At 42.0% G+C, this 14,872-nt stretch overlaps 1 protein-coding gene across 3 annotated transcripts in view; it reads left to right on the top strand.

The window, feature by feature from the left end:
- The window catches only part of pcca (propionyl-CoA carboxylase subunit alpha), a 343,073-nt gene that overhangs the window by 217,788 nt on the left and 110,413 nt on the right, over positions 1–14,872 (top strand). For all 3 annotated transcript variants that reach the window (XM_041199770.1, XM_041199771.1, XM_041199772.1), the window contains 2 exons: positions 532–634; positions 8,157–8,255. In XM_041199770.1, the coding sequence (XP_041055704.1) occupies positions 532–634; positions 8,157–8,255 (202 nt within the window). The remainder of the gene's footprint in view (positions 1–531; positions 635–8,156; positions 8,256–14,872) is intronic.

Consider the following 14,872-nt stretch of genomic DNA (forward strand, 5'->3'; position numbering starts at 1 on the left):
TTCTCTGAATATGACCCAGAATTGCATTTTTGTTATTTTTATGATGCAGAAATGCTTTTGGTCTTCAAAGAGTTGACTGAAAATGACGTTAACTGCTGCAATTTGTTTCTTTGATTAGCACTTTGAATTTGATCTCAATGTCGAATGCTTCAAGAAAACTATAGTGGAGATAATTGCCAGAGTCAAACATGTACACATGATAAGAATTTTACAAACAAATTCTCCAGCAATATCACTTATTAACATTTAATTTTTTTTAACAGAAGTCTTGTTCTCATGGGGTGAACATGTTTTGTTTTGTGTGCAAGCTGCTTTCAAGTTTGCAGGTCCTGTGATGAAAGAGCAATTTCTTTCAATTTGGGCAGAAAATATTTCAAAACATTCATTGGATGATCGTTAATAAAATAAGACTCAAATTCGAGTGACACTTTAATAATTGAGTGCCTTTAATATATCCCTGTGATCCAAGTTTATTGAGCACATCTATTTCATCTTTTAGAAATAAAATGTTCTTCGTACTTTGGTCTGCAGGATTCCTGCTGCTAAACAAGAACAGAAGAGCTGGGAGCTGTCAGTACAGCTGGATGATGGGGTGCATTCTGTTACTGTCTCACGATCAGGGTCATCATACACTGTAAGCTTGAAACAATATCTCTTCCTTTTAAACCTAGTATAAAGTTGCCAACGCAGCGTATTGTTTGCTGTCAACCTTCTTCAAGTATGCTGTAAATTAGAACTGCAGTTTATTGATCAAAATAAGCTAAGATACGTTATGCTTAGTGTCTTGCAGACACAAGCTCAACAATTCTAATTTTACTTAGAGAGATCCACTTTCCCAGACACTCAGCATAAGCTAAATTCACGATTCTGTTACTGTGCTGTGGAAAAAAAAACACTTCAGGCTTTACATATTACTGATGCATAATTTCCCACTTTCAAAGCTTGTATTGGCAACATTAGTTTAACGGAATATGTTACGATTATCATTTGAATCTGGTTAAAATGCAAAAGTGGTTAGTTTAGGGGCATGATTTACGTCACTGTGGTCTCATGTTTAAGACTATGGTTGTTCGGTTGATTGACTAGACATAAGTTGAGAAAGCTAATGTTTGGGACCTCTTTTAAGATGAGACTGGCTCACATGGATTTAATTAGTAGGTCATGTTGCCAACATGTCCATGTGCTGCTACAGATTTCTCATTTCAATCACCCATAACTAGAAATACCTCACTTCAAATAGGACTCTTCAAAGGAGGTTTTAGGGTTCAGGATTTTACTGGTGGTTTGATGTCTGTTCCTTTTTACTGAGGAAGGTCGTGTGTTTGTTCAACTGCTTTTATGGAGAAAACATCTCCTCTGTTTGGTTGTTGAATGTCCTCCTGTAATAACATCAGCCATTGGCTTCTTTTCGAATTCTATGGACCAGACCCTAAAGCATTAGAACGTAGGAGATGTACCATGGCACCTCATTAATCAGGTTACCATGAATAACTACTTTTTTATAAAAAGTAATACAGTCTGTTGAAACCCATTTCCAGAAAAGTCATTCCCCTGCAGTTCGATTGCCAGTTTGTCTTATGAATTCCAGATTATATTGTATTATTTTTACATGGCTAAGTTCAGCCGTGTCTTCAAAATACGCTTTGCAAAATCCTTACTTGTGCCTATGAACTCCCTTCCGATGTAAATGAACATACAAATGAATACGGTGTCTTCCCTGTGTAATTGCAACATCCCACTAGCCAAGTATCCAGGAACCAGCTGTGACTCAGTGGATAGCACTCAGTGCCATTGAGACAGAAAGTTATAGGTTAAGTCCCACTCCAGAGACTTGAGCACAAAGATCTCGGCTGGCATTTCCAGTGCTGTACTGAGGGAGCACTGCATTGTTTGGGGTGCCATCTTTCTGATGGGATGTTAAACCAAGGCCCTTGTCTTTCTCCTCAGGCAGATGTCAAAGACCCCATAGTGCCACATTGACAATAACTTGCATTTAAATAGCACCTTTAACATAATAAAACACCATGAAAGATTTCACAGGAATACTTATTGAACAAAAGTTGAAATACAACCATGTGAGGAGTTATTAGGACAGATAACTGAAAGCTTGTCAATGAGTTGGGTTTCAGGAGTGTCATAAAGGAGGGGAAAGAGTTGGTGGTTTAGGGATGGAATTCCAGAATTCTCAGAGGTTCTCTCCAGTATCCTGGACAAGTTTTATCCCTCAACCAGCATCACTAAAACTTTATCTTATTGTTGTTTGTGGGAGCTTGCTGTGTGCAAATTGGGTGTTGCATTCCCTACACTATAACAGTGTCTTCATTTCAAATGTATTTCATGAGTTATGAAGCACTTTGGGACATCCTGAGGTCCTGAAAGGAGCTATACACGACCACTACCAACTGGAAGGTCAAAGGCAGCAGATAGATAGGAACACCACCAGCTGGAAATTCCCCTCCAAGTGACTCACCATTCTGACTTGGAAATATAGCGCTGTTCCTTCACTGTCGCTGGGTCAAAATCGTGGAACTCCTTATCGGCACTGTAGGTGTACCTACATCACATGGACTGCAGCGGTTCAAGAAGGCAGTTCACCACCACCTTCTCAAGGGCAACTAGGGATGGGCAATAAATGCTGGCCCAGCCAGCGAAGCCCACATCTTGTGAATGAATAAAAAAATATATAAATGCAAATCTTTCTTTCTATTTTTGCACTTAGTCTTCTTCCTCCTACCTCCCCCCCACCCAAAGTAATCTTTCACTCAAGCTCAGGTGTCTGTGGACTTTGATTTTGCAATGGTATTCAGTCTGTTCTACAACAAGGAAACAGATAACCACACCTATTACATCCTGTAGATACACACTGTGCTCAGCTGGACTTGCCAAAGTCTTCAAATGGTGGTCTCATCTGTGTGTTCATATCTCTCTATAATCTCACTCTTCCCTGATTGTAACATCACCTACAATCCATCAAAATCTCTGAGCGCTTCCAATTCCAGCCTCTCGCACATCCCTGATTTTAATCATTCTACCACTGGTGGCTGTGCGTTCAGCAGCTGAGGCCCAAAGCTTTGGAATTCCTTCTCTAAACCTAAATACCTCTCTCTCCTCCTTTAAAGTGCTCCTTAAAATCTACCTCTTTGACCAAGCTTTTGGCCACCTGTCCTAATAGCCCCTGCTGTGTCTCAGTGGCAAATTTTGTTCAGAAATGCTTCAGCAAAACACCTTTAGATATTTTATTACATTTGGATGGCTATATAAATGCAAGTTGTTGTTGGAAAACTAATTGGTACCTTCAGCCCTTTCTGTTTTGGCAAGATCTTGGAGTTGAGCTGTGTTGCGATTTGCAGATGCTCCGGGTCAGCCACAAAATCAATTGAAGCATTTTCAGAAAACAGTTCTCATCAAATCATCAGGCGTTCAGCCTGGCTCTTCACCACGAGTGCTCCAGCTACCATCAGAAAAACACTGCTGCCACCCAGTGGCCCCCTAAAAGAAACTCAACCCCACTCGATAAACCAATAGCAACAGTATTAGCAATGGCTCGGTCCATCACACCACTGGGAGTAGAATGGACCTGCATACTGGGTAGAGTGAGTCAGTGTTCTCTGAAGTCGAGAAGAGGTTTATAAGATTCTGAGAGGGCTTGACCAGGTCGATGTTGAGAGGCTGTTTCCTCTTGCTGGGGAGTCTATAACTAGGGGTCAGTCTCAGGATAAAGGGGTCCGCCATTTAGGACGGAGTTGAGAAGAGATTTTAACACACACAGGGTTTTGAATCCTCTACGCCAAAGGCCATGGATGCCATAGATTTTTGGTCACTAAGGGAACCAAGAGACATGGGAATAGTGCAGGAGAGTGGAGTTGAGATAGTAGATCGGCTATGATCTTAATGAATGGCTGGTCAGGCTCGAGTGGCTGAATGGCCACTCCTGCTCCTATTTCTCATGGAAGTGGAGCTGGTCTTAGGCTTGCGCAGCTCTTTTTCATCCCCCAGTCACTAATATGTTAACTTTAGGCTGCATCAGTCCAAATATTGACACCATTGTGTCTTTTGAGTGAGAAGTAACCTTAAAAAGTATCTCCAAATTAAAATATTTGCATCAGGGATTTTGGCTTGCCTGTGAGCTGGGCTCATTCCCTCTGTATTGATGATATCAACTGAAGAAACAAGTTGGCTTTGCTGGCGATATTTTCACATCCAAAGTCATTGGTGTCACCTGTGGTGCATCCAAGAATAGCCAGACTGCCATTATTGGCATACAAAGAAAATGGATATTGAGAAACCATCAAAGTAGAAGGAAAGTCATGTGACTATTCTAGATTTGAATGCATTTCATTGTATAATTGCACTGCCCCCAATGCTTCTAGATTGGATCTTTATGTTCCTGTGGACCCTGCTTGAACCAGGAGCTTTATGGGTCCTCCAGCATAGTTACCTGTTTAACTGGTGCCGAAGAGTTTAGAGAAAGTGAACTTCATCTTAACTCGATTATGCATGCTGCAGTCTCAGGAAGACCTTTATTCATACATCTGTACTAAAAACTCCACATTTGAGATTCTGTCCCTCCCTCTGAGGGCAGAAGCACGTGCTGACAAAGCGCTATCAGTAAAGCTACTTTACACAGTATGCACTGGACTGACCTCCTGCCCCGCAATCCTCCGAGATCTCTTCACCCCTCCAATTCTAGCCTCTTGTCTATCTCCAATTTCCTGCACCATGATTCCTTTGGCTGTCAGCACTTTAAGCTCTGGAATTCCCTCCTTAAACCTTTTGGCTCCTCTTCTCCCTCCTCATTTAAGATGCTCCTTGAAACCTACATCATTGAGCAAGTATTTGGTTATCTGTCCTAATATCTCCTTATGAAGTTTTTGTTTGGTAACGCTCATGTGAAGCACCAACACCAAGCAGTATTTTGTTATCAAGTTTTATTCCTGTTTCTCCCCCCAACGGATTGAGAGGCTGGTTGGGTGCTGGGTGGGAAAGCCAGTGATAGGTGGCTGCAGTCAGAGACCGGAAAAGATCAGGGCATGGTAGGGTGGGAAGGAGCTAATTAGATCCGGGGGCAGGGGCCGGAAGGGGGTTGAGGAGGAGATTGCAGTAGAAGAATTGTGTGAGCGGCTAGAGAGAAGAATTCCTGCTTCTCCCCGCCCACCACCTGTGGTCTGCCGCTCCTGCCACCCTGTAACAACCACAATTCCCGAGTCGAAGGAAACCCACTCTAAGCTGTTCAATTTAAACGGCTCCTAAAATCTGAGGAGCAAATGCTCATCTAAGTATTATATTCACATACCTGTCTGCCCAGAATGGGTTAACTCACCAGACCTCAAATCTGTTGCTGTTAAAGTGGAATTGGGTTTCACATATCTGCCAATTTAATTCCTCACCGCCAACCAGACCTCTCCAACCCTTTCCCACCCTTTTGTGCAGGGAGTTAAATTCTTCCCCATCGACTCAGCAGCGCAAAAACAGGCTGTTCAGCCCAACAGGTCCATGCTGGTGCTTGTGCTCCATATGAGCCTCAGTCTCACCTATCAACGTACCTTTTTATTCCTTTCTCCCTCAGATGTCTAGTCTCCCCTTAAATGCATCTATGCTATTTACCTCAACCACTCCCCGTGGTAGTGAGTTCCATGTTCTAACCAGTCTCTGGGTAAGGATGTTTCTCCTGAATTCCTGATTGAATTTAGTAGTGATTATCCAAAACTAAGTAATCTCTAAGAGAACAGTTTACCGTTGCTTTTTCAAGCTGTCAAGCTTAACCAATAGCAGCTAGCTTCTTACTATGGCTCTGATTCCAGCAGTAATCTTTGTTGCATCCCCTACCCTGTGACAAATTTCTTTTTGAAGACCATGGACACAAGTACCTCACACATGGCATAAGGGCAGACCTGAGCAGTTAGCTGTCTACTTACCTGTGTTTCAAAGAGAATATCGGCTACTAATCACTGAGAGAGTCTGCAAAAGACAAAGTGACTTGTGAGTTACATTTGAAATAGAGTGAAACTCAATCTATCCTTCTCTGTATCAATAATATTCCAGATCTTTGTTCGCAAGATCTTATGAAGATGTTACTTCAGGGGGCCACTGTAGTTCAGAATGTGAACAAGGATGAACTTTCCACAAGATACAAGTATTTTTTGGTACTCATGGGATCATACAGCACATTCAGCCAATCATGCCTGTGCGGCTCTTTGAAAGAGCTATCTAATTAGACCCATTTACCCTGCTCTTTCCCCAGAGCCCTGCAATTCTTTTTTTCAAGTATTTGTCTAATTTCCATTTGCAAGTTACAACTGAATCTGCTTTCACTGCCATTGCAGACAGGGCATTCCACATTGCTGTGTAAAAAGATTTCTCCTCGTCTTCCTTCTGGTTCTTTTGTCAATTATCTAAAATCTGCGTCCTCTGACTACTGACCCTGCTGACAGTGGAACTTGAAGCTAGTTAGACCTGGACTCACCTATCGGGACAAGAATTCACAAATGCTAGCTGTCAAGAATTGCACCAAATGGACACTGACCTTTGACTTTGTTCTTTTTTTATTTGTTCACGGGATGTGGGCTTCGCTGGCTGGGCCAGCATTTATTGCCCATCCCTAGTTGCCCTTGAGAAGGTGGCAGTGAGCTGCCTTCTTGAACCGCTGCAGTCCAGGTGCTGTCGATACACCCACAGTGCTGTTAGGGAGGGAGTTCCAGGATTTTGACCCAGTGACCGTGAAGGATCGGTGATATGTTTTCAAGTCAGGGTGGTGAGTAACTTGGAGGGGAACTTCCTGGTGGTGGTGTTCCCATGTGCCTGCTGCCTTTGTTCTTCTAGGTGGCAGGGATAGTGGGTTTGGAAGGTGCTGTTGAAGGAGCCTTGGTGAGTTGCTGCAGTGCAGCTTGTGTATAGCACACAGTGCTGCTACCGTGCATCGGTGGTGGGTGGGGTGCCGATCAAGCAGTGCTTTGACCTAGATAAAAACATAAAATGCTGGAAAGCTCAGCAGGTCTGACAGCATCTGTGGAGAGAGAAACAGAGTTAATGTTTCGAGTCCGAGTGACACTTCTTCAGAGGTCTGAACGATAAAGGCACTATATAAATGCAATCTGTTGCTGTTGATAGAGCATGGGAAAGCTCCCTTGCTTTTACTGGCAAGATGGTGTGAAGAGAGGTTTGCCAAATTTTCTTTGCTACATAGAGAGGGGCCCATGAATGCTTGTTGGATGAGGACACTATTGGATTTGGCTGCAACACATCCCAACAGCACTAGTAGTGAAGGATCACTAGCATGCAAATAGTGACTTTGAGGTGCCCAAAGGTAGTCAGCTCTTGTGTAATCAAACTCCAATGAGGACTGGACAGATTGTGATGGAGGGGGTCAACACTCTGGACAGGAGGGAAGAAAATTAAACCAAGGCTAGTGCTGCTGCACTAGTACCACCTTGTATTAAATCTCAGCAAATTTCATAATATAACCTACTTAACTGTCCTCTTCTTAGTCTGCAGCAGTCGCAAGATTGCCCAGATTAAAAGCCTGAATGTTTCTTGTAAAATAAGATGTTCTTGCCTTGCAATGATTACTGTTCACCTTCAAAATTTGAAGTGCGTTACTCCTGAAAAGTCTTCAAATTAGATTAGGAAAATTCTGATACTATTAAACATTTAGTGGTGTTTTCAGTTATGGGCAACAAACAGATCAGTTTTTCTGAGAAAAAAGTTGTGTGTGATTAAAATGAAAGTATTAATTATGCTGTAAACATTGATGCAGTGAAGAAATGCTTCTGTAATCCTTAGAGAGTTGAATTATTATACACAAGCCCCAATGTGCAGGTTGAAATGTGTCACAGGAATTTACATTCAGCACTTGTTAAATTGCAGTAAGTGTAGCATATCAAGGTAGGTGTAAAAGTCGGATGACTATTTGTTACTTATTTTAAATTGCTTGAAACCTTCGTAACCAGAAACAGCTGTTCTGAGGTCCATTGCTGGTCCCCAGGGATAATCTCAAGACTATGTTGTTGGGTCCTGTCTTTTATGGCAGTAGTAATAAACATGACAGGCTGTTGGGTTACCATCTGTTTAAAATGGCTACTGCTTTGTTCACAGGAACGGATTTGGGGTCTGTTTTCTGTCTGTCTTCCCTGTAACAGTCTTATTTGGTGTCACAACAGGTGGAGGTTGATGGAAAGACACTAAACGTGACCAGTGAATGGAACCTTGCTTCACCCTTGTTGCCTGTCACCATTGATGATACCCAAAGGATCTTTCAGGTATACTTAACTGCAGTTCAGTTATCTGATTTTTTTTTAAAAGGGGAATATTCCACATGAGCTACTTTTGAAATGGGTCGCTCAGAATGAGACAGTTGAAGAGCATACAGTGCAGGTCACAATGAATTTTCAAGTCACTGTATAATAGGAGAGGACAAAAAGTTGATGAATCCTGTTCATAAACTAATCATTGCTTTTGTTGGTACGTTGTTGGTCTGTTCTAATATATTTTTTAAAAATTCATTTAGTATAGCGATGATAAATAAACCTCTCCTGGACCAATATTTTTCCTGAGCCGACATCACCAGGAACAGATTATCTGGCCCTCATCATGTTGCTGTTTGTGGGAGCTTGCTGTGCGCAAATTGGCTGCCACGTTTTCTACATTACAACAGTGACTACACTTCTACAGTACTTTATTGGCTGTAAAGTGAACTTGGAATGCCCCCAGGCTGTGAAAGGCTATTTACATTTCTTTCCTTGTGAACGGAAAGATGAATACGTTTCAGTTTGGAAAGCGCTAACCGTTTTAAGACTGCAGTCGTATTCCTCTCTGCAAGAAGTTCCAGTTAAAATACTAAGTTTGTTTATAAGATATACAACATAGTGAGAAACTTTCTTTACTTTTTTTATTTGTTCTCTATGGAGGGTATAGGATACACGCGTTAGAAAATTGAGCAGAGTATCCACACTCTAGGAATACAAGAGGTACTTTAACTCTAGAGTTTGCTAATACTTGACTTCCTAGCACAGCTTGAAAAACTGAGCAACCCTGTTGTCCCACTGTTGTGGTTTTAAAAGCAAGCCTTCCTATTAAAGACCTCTTTGACTTCACTGAGATCAAGACCTTGAAGTTAGACATGCATTATTTGACAGTCACGCATGATGATTTAAAAACTCCATTTAATTTTCCTTTTAAATGGAAACTGACTTCATAACAGTTGAGAGAAATATTTAATTGCATCAAGATTCTAAGAAAAGGAATGCTGTAAATAGCCAGAATTAGCTTGTTCATGGTCATAGCTAACTTTATGGAACGTTTAGAAGGGAATTCGAGTGTAATTATAGTCAGGCATGATGTAGTAGTCTAGGAAGGTAAGCTGTATTTGTGGCCGTGTTTATTTTGACTCCTAATAGCTGCTCTTGGGGAGGATAAAGGAGAGAAATGACCTTGGAAAACTGGCAACTGCTGATTCCCTTGGAAACCGTCTTTCTGAAATTGGTGAGCAGTATTCTGTTAGAACCGTGTATACCCTTGATGTTCCAGGGACTTGTTCTGGTTTCTATCCACAAGAGAGAGGTTCATATTGAGTTTAAAAAATACAGAGCAAATCTCGCTGGTATCAGTGGCTGTTAAGGTGGTTCTTCAAGTTATCATTATGCAGCCCATCATGCCCTCAGGAGGACACAGCGATCAAAGAGAACAGGCAGGCTTTCTCCATGCTGAGGAATATGTCAGGTAGGGTGTAGTCTTAAGTTAACCACACTTAGACCACTCTTATCAATTTGTATATGGCCCAGTGCTTTACACACTCCTCATGATGAAACTGGCAGCCAAGGGAGTACGCGTCAAAATCTTGGATATTATTCAAGATGTGTTCTCCACTTAGAAGACCAAGTAATGGAAGCGAAAGACTCACTAAATCTCACTTTCCCACAAGGAGAGTGATACAAGGTTATGCAAAGTCATTCATTCTGTTCAGTGTTTCTGTCAGGGTTGCAATCATATAGATGATCTTGGGGTATCAGAATATGCTGCAACACCTTTTTAAAAGGTGACACTGTGCTTCCGATAGATACATTCGCGGATATTCTTTATTGTTCATCTTGGACAGTGGGTTAACCAGTGGGGTATGGAGCTGCATGCCTCCATGTGGTGTGTTATAGCTTTACACAGCACACAAGGGAACATCAAAGGGAACACAAAAGGGGCATTTATCTAGAAATCCTGGGGATGCCAGCTACAACATGCAGTCTTTCGGAACTCCATTGAGAAGGAGTGAAGAATGCTTCGTTATTTTCCATCCTTCTTCAGTTACTACAAAAACCCAATTCAAGATCTGTTAAAAACATCAGTAGGCCATTTGGCCCCTCTAGCATTCAATGATTGAGTGTGTCCAGCTCTCTGGGAACGCCCTAATATTCTATAATTTATGGCAACCCTGTGCTTGCTGACCTACACTGGTTCCAGTTAAGCAATGCCTTGATTTTAAAATTCTCATCTTTGTTTTCAAATCCCTCCATGGCCTAGCCCCTCCCTATCTCTGTAACCTCCTCCAGCCCCACAACCCTCTGAGACCTCTGCACTCCTCCAATTCTGGCTTCATGAGTGTCATTGATTTTAATCATTTAACCATTGGGAGCTGTGCCTTCAGCTGCCAAAGCCTTAAGCTTTAAAATTCCCTCCCTAAACCCCGCTGCCTCTTAAACACTGCTTAAAACCTATCTCTGTCACCAAGCTTTTAGTCATTTGCCCTAATATCACCTTACATGGGCTGGTGTCAAATTTTGCTTTATAATGCTCCTATGAAGTAACTTGAGATGTTTGATTGAATTAAAGGCACTATATAAATGCAATTGTCTGTTTATGTACATTAATTAATGAATATATTATGGAAATTTGAGCCTGCTTTGTTCCTCTATGTCAGTAGATTTCAATGGTTCCACAAGCCAATCAGGCTCCTGTTCACTCCTGCACTTTCCCAACAATGCAGCAATGAGACAGTTTCCTGTGCTATGATCCCATTAACATAAGAATAACCAAAGTAGGCAAAATATATCTTAACGTTAGTCTACAAGTACAGTTACACAAGCTGCTGACAAGACCATGTTGGATCTAAAAGACCTAATCTATCTTAAACACTAAAGCCTAGAAGATATTCTACAGTGGAATTTTGATTAAGGTTGAATGGACTTGCTGGAAATGCAGATGTACAGAGGGCCTGATGAAAGATAGGCACAGAAGGAAGCCATTTGGCCCATCAAGCCTATATTGGCACTTGGTTAGCTTTTCACCTTGTTAAACCCTGTTGTTCCAGCATTTCCCTTCATAAAGAAGTTTTTTTACTCAGTGAGTGGTGTTGACCTGGAATTTGCTGCCTATGAAGGTGGTGGAAGCAGAAACCAAATATGATTTCAAAGGGAAATTGGATGGGTACTTGAAGGAAATAAACTTGCAGGGCTATGGGGAATGATCTAGGGGAGTGGGATTTACTGGATTGCTCCATGCAGAGAGCTGGCATGGACTCGAAGGATTGAATGGCCTCCTTCTCTGCTGCAAATGACTCTGCGACTCTACCCTTTCCTCCCAAGTAAAACATCTATTTCTCTTTGAAAGGTTCCATTTGATTCTGCATCCAAAGCCTGTTTGGACAGTGTGGTGGGGGTGGAAGAGAAAAGAGTGCTGCAGTGAAATTGGAGGGAGAAAGGAAAGGTGTCATGTTGAACTGGGGAAAGAGGGGGGGTGGATGCCACTTTGAATTGTGGGAGGAAGTGGGGAGAGAAAGGTCAAAGCATCAATTAGATTTAACTGGGGTTGGAAACCCGGCTATCCTGTAAGCAGGTGTACAGTAGCCATGGTGTTGGAAACAGTGCTTTTTCTGTACAACATTTTTATATACATATATGTGATTCCATTGGAAAAAAAGGACCCTGCTTGTACTAAGGTATAAGATGTATAGAGACAAAAGTATTCCCCCAAAATAAAAAGTTGAATTTGTTCCAGAAAAGTGAAAGCGATTTTAATCAAAATCCTTCCCCCATTTCTGTTGTCTTGTTCTCCTGTTCTCTCCATCACTGTTCTCTCACCACACCCCACTCTCCCTGCACCTCTCTCTCCCCTCTCCTGCTGTCCCTTACCCTGCACTGGCCTCCAATCTAGCTTGCTGTCTCCTTCCTTCCTTCTCTCCCGCCCTGCCCATCTCTCACCCTCCCCCTCTCTCCTCCATTTCCATCCTTCCCCTTCCCCCTCGCTCTCTCCTCCCTTTCCCCCCTACCCTTTCTCCCCTTTCCTGTCTTTCCCCCTTGCTCCCCTCCCGTCCTTCCTCCATCTCTTCCTGTGCCTTCGTCTCTTTCCCAATACTGGAGGATGATGGGGAGTCAGACTCCTAGCCTGTTTTCTTCTTTGGCAATCTAAGGACTTTAAGACCAGCCATCACAGCCAGTGTTTCAGGGTAGATGACCAAACTCAACACACATGGGGGATTAAACTTGGAACTTTATTGGTGTGCATGATTCACTTGTTCAGTGCCAAAACTGGGCACAGTGTCACATGAAACCCCCTTCATTCAAAGAGAAGCACAGAATAACCTGGTCTGAAAAAGAAGTGGAATTAAGTTATTAAATATGCCAACCCTTTAGGAATGGATGTAGCACACCTCTTAAGTGTAACTTTAAAAAAACTATAAAGTTTCCTCTGATGTATTCCATTGTTTGACCAAAGCAGTGTGATTCCAATTCTTTGTCCTAAAGGTGATGAATAAACAACAGTCCTTATTTCAGTACAATTAAAAGCTGAAATAGAGAAAATGGTGTAGGGGGCTGGGGAATCATGTTTTGTATCATCTTCTTGCCTCTTATGAGTTTTCCCAAAAAGTGTACAATTTAATTTTGTCCACAACAGTTGTAACCCTCTTCGCCTAGAATAGCATATGAATGTGTACAAAGCCTTGAAGTGCTATAAGACACCGCTGTATGAATGGTACCTTTGTTTTTTTTTAACGCCTTGTTACCTTTGCTCATCCTTGACTGTGATAATCGTACAGTGGAGGTGGTAAGTATCGTGCTGATTGTAGCCTTGCTGCATCTTGCGTTGAAAAGGTCATTGATACCCAACTAAGTGGAACTAATTACAGATGGCAAAAGCGAGAAAAAAAACCGGGTGCAGTGTCACATGAAACCCTCTTCATTCAAAGAGAAGCGCAGGATAACCTGCTCTGAAAAAGAAGTGGAATTAGGTTATTTAATTCATTCAAGCCGCAAGAAGTGAGGATTTTATGCCACCATTCTGTATCTGTATGTCTTTTTGTCTAGATGGTATATTTCATCGCAGTTAAACAAACAACTTCATTGTACTTTTTAAACAAACCCATGAGTAACTTTCTCATGGACCCTGGCTTATATTTTATTGGGGTGCAATTCCCCTCCGCTTGTTTTTCTACCCTGCCCAGGTTTTCTTGTGCCACCCCTATCACTGCCACTCTGAACCAGCTACTTGCAGCTGCGTACAGGTGATCTAGAGATGACTTCCCTTCATATATTTTTCTCCTCCTCCCACATCACTCCATGTACCATTGCACCAGATTGTAGTTACCTGAACCTGATGGGTTATATCTGTCTCTAACCTCAATAAGATTAAAACAAAATAAAACAACGAGATAGACTAAACGCACTGTGCACAATAGAGTCTTTGTTTTTGAATCCTCCCTTCCCTTCGTCCATCCACCTTTCTCACCCTTTTCAATTGTCTCTCTCTTTCACTCTCTTTTTCTTCTCTCTTTCACATTTGTAAGCACTTGCCTATGGTTGCCCTGAGGATTGCCACATTAGTCCTTTAAAGTGCCCACTGCATATGAATCTTGTGGCGTTCTGACCTCCCACTCTGCTCCTGCCTCGTGTGAGTAGTTGAGCTACAGGCATAACGGGGGCCTTGTGTACTGCTGGCAGAATTTCATAGCCTTCCGAAAATGGCACAGATTACTCCATTATTACCATAATTGGCTTCTCGCTGCTGACAAACGAGTTGCCATCACTGATCTGAAGCAGCTTCTGGTAAAAGTAGCAGGAGGTTGAAAGCCAGCCTGACATTTGCTGCCATTTTCCAGGACCCCCAAACCTGTCTCCAAGGTGCTTGGAAAAGTTTCCCCCATTGTTGTAGAAAACCATCTCAATCACACTCAAGAAATTTGCTACCTTTCTAACATGAGCTTGTTGGCTTATCCCAATCTGTATTCTTATGACGCAGTAGATGATGTGTGTCAGGTGGATCAAACCCACAAGGGAAACTTGATCATGCGGTCACAACGATTTTGCAATTTGTATTTTATTTCAAGAGACGTGCCCTGAATTCAGTAGCAATAAGTCCACCGAGACTCGAGTTTTTTTTTACGAAACTAAGTTAACATTTATTAACAAAAGAAAAGGTTTCAAGCACTTGCATAGGTCTACAAATGACTATAATAACTCCTAAAACCCCTAACTAATCTGGCTTCCAGTTACACCTTTGTTAAGGCAACAGTAAAAAGCAAATAAATTTTAAACAGATCCAGGCAAGTCAAACACAATACCCTAGACAGTAGAGTTCAAAGTCGCTTTTCCCAGCTTCGGTTTCTGTAGACAGCAGTGTAATGCACAACTACTGGAGGCTTTTCACACTTCTGGTAGATCTTACAATGCCTTCCTCTCTGACACATAGCCTCATTTCCCTTTATATATGTTTCTCCCTTTTAATGCAGATTCCATTGTTCCCATATGTCTTTGGAACTTTACCTTTCTCATAATATAAATCTTTTCATGGCGCTAATGCCAACAGTAACCTTTGGGAAAAATAAACACACTGTTTGGCCTAGCTTCCCCGGCCAGTTGTAACATCCTGCCATCTCTTTGAAATTCAAACTACC

The sequence above is a fragment of the Carcharodon carcharias genome, chromosome 11 (assembly GCF_017639515.1).
Source record: "Carcharodon carcharias isolate sCarCar2 chromosome 11, sCarCar2.pri, whole genome shotgun sequence".
In the NCBI taxonomy this organism is placed as follows: Eukaryota; Metazoa; Chordata; class Chondrichthyes; order Lamniformes; family Lamnidae; genus Carcharodon; species Carcharodon carcharias.